Raw genomic sequence first — 9,523 nt, forward strand, 5'->3', positions numbered from 1 at the left:
TTGAGGTATGTCTCTTTTGAAAACCTTATTTTGGATGTATGTCTCCTTTTCAAAAGTTCTTTATTAAATTAAAAGGTGAACTATTCGTGCTTCAAAACTCTATTTCATGCTTTGATTGTGGTTGGTGTGCGTGAGGGGACAAGCCGAGATTAAACCTTGATTGTATTATACTCTATACATGTATACGTAATTCTAATCATTTCCTCTATATAAGAGATGATCATCAATAATGGCTAACGGTTGGTAATGGTGTTTTATGATGAACTATGACAATTGAACCTTGCTTAAGAAGTGGAAACATTTTCAAGATTATCAATGAAATGATGTATCTTTGTTATGACATGATGAACTTAAATGCTAATTGACGATGTGAATACCTTAAGATGAATTGTAATCCACATGCTATGAACTTTGTTGTTGTGTTTGGCCTGGCCTCGGGAGGAAGGGTGTCACTATGGATCCTAGTGTGGTAATGCCTAGCCATTCTATTGAGTCTCGGCTATGATTTAGTTTGCATATGGTTGCTCACTACTCGCTCGCATCTTTGTTAATATATCTTTCACCGAGTCCGGGCCGGGTATGTTTTCGTGCACGGTTTCCGCATTGTCTTCACCGAGTCCCTCACTAGAGGGCCGGGTACGTGTATATTTATATATATATATATATATATATATATATATATATGATGATATAATGATGTGATGATGGCACTGAGACCCATGATGGGCCGGGCATGGTATACATGTATACACTTATTCACTGAGTCCATAATGGGCCGGATATGGTATATGATATAGCTATGCATAATTTTCATTTCATAAGGCACAGGTACAGTGATTTCTTGATTGTCATACTTGTCTCCCCGTAATTTCTATCTTACCATGATCTTCTTTATTGTGTTCCATGCTTTATATACTCGAGTACATATCTCGTCGACCCCGCTCTCTCGGGGGCTACGTTTCATGCCGCGGTACGGATACTCGATTTGGTGATCCTCCGGCTTAGGACTTCTACGCGGTGTCTTGGAGAGCTCCATTGTTCCCGAGCCTAGACTATTTTGGTACGGATCTTTTGATGTAGATTTATGCATATCCGGGGGGGGGTAAGGCGGGGGCCGTCCCGTCATATTTCACTATTGATACTCTTAGAGATCCAGCAAGACATATGTGTGGGTTGTATATAGGTATTGTTTAGTGTCAATATGGCTTGTTTTGGATGTTCCCGTATATAGTGGCGTACCTTGTCGGCTTGCGTATTGTATTATCTTTTGGTCCGCTTTGACTCCTCAGGAGATGGGTTTATTATGATATATGGCGTTCTGAGATAATGTCTTGTTTTTGCAAAGTTTCCATATTGTCCTTAGTTTCAGTTTGACTATATCTAACAGGTACGTATACGAGTGTCCAGCTCGGGCACTAGTCATGGCCCATGGGGTTGGGTCGTGACAAAAGTGGTATCGTAGCAATTATCCTCGAGTGTCTACAAACCGTGTCTAGTGAGTAGTCTTTTTATCGGTGTGTTGTGCATCACATCTATAAACAGGAAGCTACAGGATATTTAGGATGTTACCTTTCTTTCATGTCTAAGATCGTGTGATAGAGCCAAGCCATAGGAAATGAGATTCCTTATACTAACCCTTGATTTTAGCAGAAGAACGGCATCGACAGAAGAAAGTGACTGATGATATTGGAAGTTGTAAAGTACACAGGTAAGCAACGGTGCGAAAGATGTATGTCGGGCAAGGTAAGAATATTGAAGTACGATTGAAATATGAAGTTGAAGAATGAAAGGGAAGGTAAATAGGAAGGTATAACAGGACGATCGCTAAAGGATCGAGTACGTCTCGAGGTGTGATATATGAGGTAAGTTTTGACATCTTTATACTTTTACTTGAAATTGGGAGACCTGTGTGGCTATCATATGATATATATATATATATATGTATATATATATATATATATATATATATGTTGCATTGTTGGTATTTCTGCGTGCGGTTTTGGGATGGTAAGAAATACAGAGGAAACTCTGTCAAAATTTTCCTAGAAATAAAAAGAGAATGAGATATAAGTTCGTAATATGTCTTGAAAAGCCATGTCAACAGTAATGATAAGATTTGACTAAGTTACGAGTACGGCTGACTTCGAGAAACAAGTTAACTACTGAATTGATAGTAATAGTAATTATGAGGTCGATATCGATATGATAAAAAGAAATGCTAGGATAATTTGGAAGGGCTTGTGATATTAAAATATGATTTAGAAAAGGCTGGCAAATCTTAATAGAGTGCGATATTGAGGTCTCGACTGAATTGATAAGCAGGGATAAATTACGACGAGTTTATAGCAAAAGAAGTAATAGTATGATTGAGACAAGTAGTAGGAAGAAGAATTGTGACGGATATGAATGTATTGATAAAATGACTTGTGAGGTATTAAAGATAAGATTGACCAGAAAGGGTAAAAGGTTAAGAAGTGTTACACTATAGGATTGATTACGAACAGGATATAATGTGAATATAATAAGGATTGTTACGAAAATGAGTAAAGCCTAGCGAGGAAGACTAAAAGATATGACGTGATATATGTGACTAAAGTATCAAGGCGAGCTATAGAACGAATAAGAAAGACTTATAAAGTTCTTCTATAGGGAAAGTTCAGAATAAATATTATGTGATAACGGAAATGATAGCGAGCACAAGAGAAGAAGGAGTTAATTGAAAGAGGGAAATAAGAAGAAAGCGAGATAACGAAGCGAAGAATAGTTTATGACATGTATAGCCGAGAACACGAGTAATATAAGTGACGGGACTCTTAAAGACCAAACTATATAAAGATGAGCAACGAGGAAGAATGAGTGCTAGAAAATGATTGGTATAATAAGAACAAATAGGGATGAACGGAATGCGTTTTGAAAATGAGAAAGGGATTATGCAGAAGTAGTGTTTTCCGAAGGATACAGAGGTAGCATAAGGTTCCTCGTGCATAGAATAAAAGATGGACATAGACGGGAGAAATGATAAGGGAATTCTAAAGAAAGTACCCAAGATAGACGTAATAAGTTGAGTATGAGTGTAAAATAAAAGGGAAATATATAGCTACGGACTTAAAGGTGTAGTACGATGACAAGGTGATAAGATAAGACCATCATTAAGATGAACTTGATATGTTTTTGAGTAAGTTAGAAGTCAGTGTTGGGTACACAACAAGGGTAAAAGAGCATGAGGCATAAAGGAGTGCTGCGTGTATATGACTTCACCTCGGGAATAGTGGAATCCTTAAAGGACAAGGACTGTAGGCCTGAGGAACAAATAATGTATTTTAAATTTATTAAAGGAAACAGATGATATAGGTTGGGATAAAGATAAAATCACAAGAGAACTTTGGACACTTATTATCGGAATATAAGTGCTACCTAATTGAGAATTTGGAACGACTATAAGTACTAATTAATTACTGATTGGAGTAAGTGGAATGTGGCCTTGGATGAGTCGCTACATGGGTTGCATTACTCGAGTACAGATTGTCAGATGAGATTTTGTACTATATATAGAAAGGTTCTTGTCGCTTCATGATTTTGTTAAGGTTTCGTAAGTGGATAATCAAGTTATAAATTATAAAGAAAAGACATGGATATGGTACAGTATGCCAAGTGAGTTGGAAAAAAAAAAGGATCGATGAATTTGAGATTGGAATTAGGGACATAGAGCGAGAATATAAACGGATAATGGTATAAGTACACCCTTAAAGGGGGGGAGCGGGTGAGAGAAATGCAAGTATAAGATGGAAAAAATTGACAACACACTATAATATATTTGATATGGATGCTTAAACTTCAAGTGAGATCCCTTGTCGAAACAAGTTAGTAAGATGCGAAAGCCAAAGAATAAATGGATAAAAGTCGGGATGGTATTTGAGATAGTTTAAAATTTTTGTAAAGATCTTGAATGATATGACATTAGAAAGTGGGTGCTTATAAAAAGAAAGAGTACGACAAGAGAATGGTAACGAGTAACTTAAGAGATGTTATAAAGGATAGTAATGCTATACTGGATTAGGGGCTAAAATGTTGGCAATAGAGTTGTTCGCTAATGATATTGCGACTTACGAGTAGAAAAGGAAAAGGGATAGAAAATCTCCTATAGTAGGATATGAGAAAATCAAAGGGTGAATAAAGGAAGGGAAAGGAGTATGACAAGATAGGTAAAGCGAGTGAGTTTTAGTACAAATGAGATATGTAAAGCAGAATGAACCCGGAGAAGGAAAGACTCAGACTAAGATTGGATATACTTTATACAAGTTGTATAAGAATAGTTATGCAACCTACAAATATTTGTATGTTAAGAATGAGATCAAGTGAGTACGTGATAAGAAAAGTAAGGATTCAGTAATAACAATTCGGTTACGATATTTTGGGTACATTAAGGAAAGATGTAAAAATGGTTTAAGCCAAATTACCGAAATAGAATTAGTACTGAGGGCAAATAGGACATGGCCATGGTTGAACCGAAGATTTACCCTGATACCGATTGTAAGATACGAGAGGAGAATGCAAGGTAAAGCATGAAGAATAGTGAAACGACACTAAGGTATTTCTTGGGCTAATTTGAGCACCTTCGCATATTCTTGTAAAGATTGCAACATAATGTGTGATAGAAAAACTAAGAGCAAAATCTGAGTAAAGAGGCAATAGAAAAGTTTGAATTAAAGATAAAGAAACAACACGAGATAATATGCCTAAAGTGTTACGAGTTGGATTAAGGGAAATTGTGAAATTGTTTAAACGAGACGACCAGAACAAGCTAGTTACTAGATGACAGTGAATTTATATGTCAAATCAAAAATTCTTTCAGAATGATACTAGTTGATGATAGTTAAAGCACAGAGCAGCTATGTAAAATTATTATATGAGGGAACTCCAGCGCTACTTGATAGCCAACTCTAAAGATTGAGATTAAGAGCAAAAAGTAGAGTGATAGTTAAAAGTCTTTTAAAGAAGTCGAGAAAGAGATATATGAGGTCAAGATTCGAGAATATGGGATGGAACAACAGAGCAATGTAAGGTTATTAAAGTAAAATAATGTTACACCTTGGAAAATTTTGTTTTATTCGTAGAGTTTGCGAAGGGTCTACAGGTTACCAGAGGCATGAAACACTCCAAGGATTGTAAAGTCTAATAAATCAATGAGGGACTTGTACGCGTTATAAAATCTTACGTAAAGATTAAGAGGTAAGACGAATTGAACGATACATCTTAAGGGAGTAACTTATAGAAGAAGAAAGAGTCGAGTTATGACTAAGTGCACCAGAGAGAGAGTAAGATTGCAGCAGAAGGACTCGTAATACAACTGTCAACCAACTGCGAAATAAAGAGGAGAGTAAAGACAAGAGGCAAGATCAAGGGGACATATCACGGGAATGGTTACTTAGAGATCTGGAATGCGTTATAATAAATTGAAGGGAATCGACCAACGAAAGAGATATGTGAAGGGCATAATTCAATAAAAGGACACTTGAGGAAGTATTTGGAGTGCAGAACTAGTTTAACATTCGAGGACGAATGTTCTAAAGGGGGGAAGGATGTTATATCCCGTATTTTTGTGCGTTGAATTATTCGTAAGCTAATCGACATAAGTTCAAGGACAAGATTATTTTTGAGATATGAGACAAGGACTTTTTAATCCCGATTTTAATAATGCACGGTTTGCTTATTAATTACAATTAGTGGAGATATTAGTGAAGTAGGATTAATTAACTATGATCAGATTATTAAGTGGGGATTAATGATTAATTAAGTTAATTAGTGCACTAAGTAGGCCCCGCTACAACATGGCCAAATCGATTGGTCCATGCCATAGTGGGACACATGTCATGGTGGCTGGACACATGTCAACATGGTAGGAAACATATATATAGATATGTGATGACTAATAAGTCATACACATTCATCTTCACAAGCTTATTTTGGAGAGCAAACCACCAACCAGCCATGGCAGCAGCTCACGGCCATCTCCATGTTTAAAAAAAATAATTATGAATCCCTAAAGTGTTTACACATTCAAGGAGGCAGCAAAGTTAGAATTTAAATTGAAGAAGATGAAGTGGTGCAATTGGTGCAAGTGATTGTAGGATCTGTCCTAATTAAATTAAGGTAAGATTTCCTCTTCTTATGGTGTAATTGGAGTAGAGGATGTTCTAATTGATAGATTAACTCTTACTAAGTGGAATTGGATGCAAGGAATTGTGTATGTTAGTCTTAAGGTTCTGTTTGGCCGTGTGGGGTTGTTTTAATTTAATAATGGTGGATTAGGTTTGATTGTAGTTATGGTTATTGTTGTTATGGATTATGTGTTAAAAATGAAGGAATCTTGATATTTAAAGTTGTGGTTGTTTTTATGGAATTATTGGGACATGAATTGGATTAGAGGTTCATGAGGTTGTGGGCTGTTCTTGTTGTGTTGAAGGGATGGAAATGTAGTTATAAGTATGTATATGTGTTGTTGTTCTTATTGTTCATGGTGATATCATACTCTTCGCCATGTATTTGTGATTTGCGAAGTAAAGTCGAAAGTTGTATTTGCGATGTTGTAGTTCGGTGGACAGTTTTGAGTTTGCTATTAAAATGACATTGAAGTAGTTTCTTGTACATGGATGGTAGTTGATGTCGTTGCCGTGTTGTTGTTGATATGGCTCATAAATTTGGAAGAAAGAAGTGTATAAGGTACCATATACGAAGCGTATGTTGGTTTGTTTGGTGTATAATCTTTGACGTTAATCATTGAGTTGAAAAAGGATTAAGAGAGGTTATTGGGTTGTTGTCGTTGTTGTTGGTTTTGTTGATTGGGTGGCGGTTGTTGAATATTAAGGGAAATGCTTCCCAATTGTCTAAAAATAAGCTACTAACTTGAAATATGTTTTAAGCCTTTCCGTAGCTTAACTATAGTTCTTGACGTCTTAATATAGGTTGAGGTACTTCGGGCAGCCTATACGTATTGAATTACGGATTAAACGTCAAAGGTATGTAAAGCTATCCCTTCTTTCTTTTGGCATGATATATGTGAGACAACGGACAATGAATTTATAAACTCAAAGAAGCTCCCATTCTTAGAGATATTAGGATGGCTAATGTTCTTGATTTCCAGAAGCTATTTCATATTGTCTTGATATGTGTGTATGATTCCTGAAGTTCTATTTGATATAATCCATAGTGACATTCGAGGGGTACTTGACATGACTGTCGTCTTTGATACTCAGGTGTTAGTTCATTCTACTTACTCTATTGAGTCTCAGATGATGATTTAGTTTTCATATGGTTGCTCACTACTCTGCTCGTGCATGCTGTTAATATATCTTTCACCGAGTCCTTGGCCGGGTATGTTTTCGTGCACAGTTTCACTGCATTGTTCACCGAGTCCCTCACTAGAGGGCCGGGTACGGTATATATATATATATATATGATATGATGATGTGATGATGACACCGAGTCCCATGATGGGCCGGGCATGGTATACATGTATACGACTTTATTCACCGAGTCCATAATAGGCTGGATATGGTATATGATATAGCTATGCATGATTTTCATTTCATAAGGCATGTACGGTGTGATTTCTTGATTGTCATACTTGTCTCCTCGTAATCTCTATTTCGGTCATGATCCTCTTTACTGTATTTCATGCTTTATATACTCAGTACATATCTTGTACTGACCCCCTTTCTTTGGGGGGCTGCGTTTCATGCCCGCAAGTACAAATACTCGATTCGATGATCCTCCAGCTTAGGACTTCTACTCGGCTCTCTTGGAGAGCTCCATTGTTACGAGCCTAGACTATTTTGGTACAGATCTTTTGATGTAGATTTATGTTTATCCAGGGGTACGACGGGGCCCTGTCCCATCATATTTCACTATTGATACTCTTAGAGGTCTGTAGACATATGTGTGGGTTGTGTATAGGTGTTGTTCAGCTGTGTCAATATGGCTTGTTTTGGATGTTCCCGTATATAGTGGCAGCCTTGTCGGCTTGCGTATTGTATTATCTTTTGGTCCGCTGTGACTCCTCAGGAGATGGGTTTATTATCTTTACTGTAGCACGCGTTTCTGTTCTGTCAGCCGAACTTGTAACGTTCATAATTCTCTTCTCCGATGTCCTATCGATGAGCGATTTGTTGCGTTGGAAACTAGACTCGACGAATTTCATTTTAGGCTTTGGTTTCACTTCAAAACACTTCATATGCTAAGAGGTATTCATCCCTCAAGTTGGATCAAAACTTTCACACGAAACTTTACCCATCATTTCTCGAAAGTCATACTACTCCATTTCTGCCACTCATTTCCTTATAGAATCTTCCGGTATACCTTATATACATCCTTCACTCATTAAATGCACTTGATAATGCTTGCTAATATTTCAAATTGGTTTTACTTAACCATAACTCAATGTACTTACGTTTCAAATTTGATAAATGCTTCTTCGGTGATACGGGGTGTAACAAAATCCCCAACAAATCGACTTATAGGAGCAACCCAGAAGAAATAAAAGAATTACAAAGGCTTGTCATGAATCCAGGTGATGAGTGGAAAATGGCCTTCAAAACCAATTTTGGGCTCTATGAGTGGCTTGTCATGCCATTCGGACTAACCAATCTACCTAGCACGTTTATGAGGTTGATGAACCATGTCTTGAAACACTTCATCAACAAGTTTGTGGTTGTTTATTTTGATGACATCCTTGTGTATAGCAAATCAATTGAGGAGCATGTAGGCCATTTGAGGAAAGTATTTAATGTCTTGTTGATGAGAGGTTATTTGCTAATATCGAGAAATGTGCTTTTCGTGTTGATAAAGTGGTGTTCTTGGGTTTTGTGGTGAGTGCAAATGGTGTGGAGGTTGACGAAGAAAAAATGGAGTCTATTAGAACTTGGCCGACTCCTAAAAGCGCAACCGATGTGAGGAGTTGCCATGGGTTGGCAAGTTTCTATAGAAGTTTTGTAAAGGGGTTTAGTACAATTGCCTTTCCCTTGACCGGATTGATCGAGAAAGAAGTTCCTTTTGTTTGGGGAGATGAGCAAGAGAAGGCATTTCAAGACTTGAAATCCATGTTGAGTTCGTCGCCGTTGTTGCAATTACCCAATTTTGAGAAAACTTTAGAAGTTTAGTGTGATGCTTCCGGGGTTGGCATAGCTGGAGTATTGATGCAAGAAGGCAATCCATTGGCTTACTTTAGTGAAAAGCTAAAAGGGGCGTCAATGAACAACTCTGCGTATGACAAGGAGTTGTATGCACTTGTGAGGGTATTGACCCATTGGCAACATTATTTGTGGCATAAGGAATTTGTGATTCGTTCGGATCATGAATCCTTGAAACATTTGAAGAGCCAATCTAAGCTCAACAAGAGACATGCGAAATGGGTGGAACTTATTGAAGCTTTCCCGTATGTGATCCATTACAAGAAAGGTAAAGAAAATGTGGTGGCGGATGCTTTGTACAGAAGGTATGTCTTGCTCAATACAATGACTTCTAGAAT

At 37.2% G+C, this 9,523-nt stretch overlaps 1 protein-coding gene across 1 annotated transcript; it reads left to right on the forward strand.

Moving 5' to 3' along the window:
- The first annotated feature begins 4,490 nt into the window (after positions 1-4,490).
- Positions 4,491-9,155, forward strand: LOC132038539 (uncharacterized mitochondrial protein AtMg00860-like). Its single transcript, XM_059429193.1, has 2 exons — positions 4,491-4,555; positions 8,801-9,155. The coding sequence occupies exons 1-2, from the start codon at positions 4,491-4,493 to the stop codon at positions 9,153-9,155; spliced, it is 420 nt and encodes a 139-aa protein (XP_059285176.1).
- Positions 9,156-9,523: the final 368 nt, after the last annotated feature.

Source organism: Lycium ferocissimum, chromosome 11, assembly GCF_029784015.1.
Source record: "Lycium ferocissimum isolate CSIRO_LF1 chromosome 11, AGI_CSIRO_Lferr_CH_V1, whole genome shotgun sequence".
NCBI lineage: Eukaryota > Viridiplantae > Streptophyta > Magnoliopsida > Solanales > Solanaceae > Lycium > Lycium ferocissimum.

Excerpts from the sequence above, each read along its gene's own strand:
- LOC132038539 (XM_059429193.1), top strand. The coding sequence starts at position 4,491 with ATGGCCATGGTTGAACCGAAGATTTACCCTGATACCGATTGTAAGATA. Across the intron at positions 4,556-8,800 it reads ATACGAGAGGAGAATGCAAG|GTTATTTGCTAATATCGAGA; the intron begins GTAAAGCATGAA and ends TGTTGATGAGAG.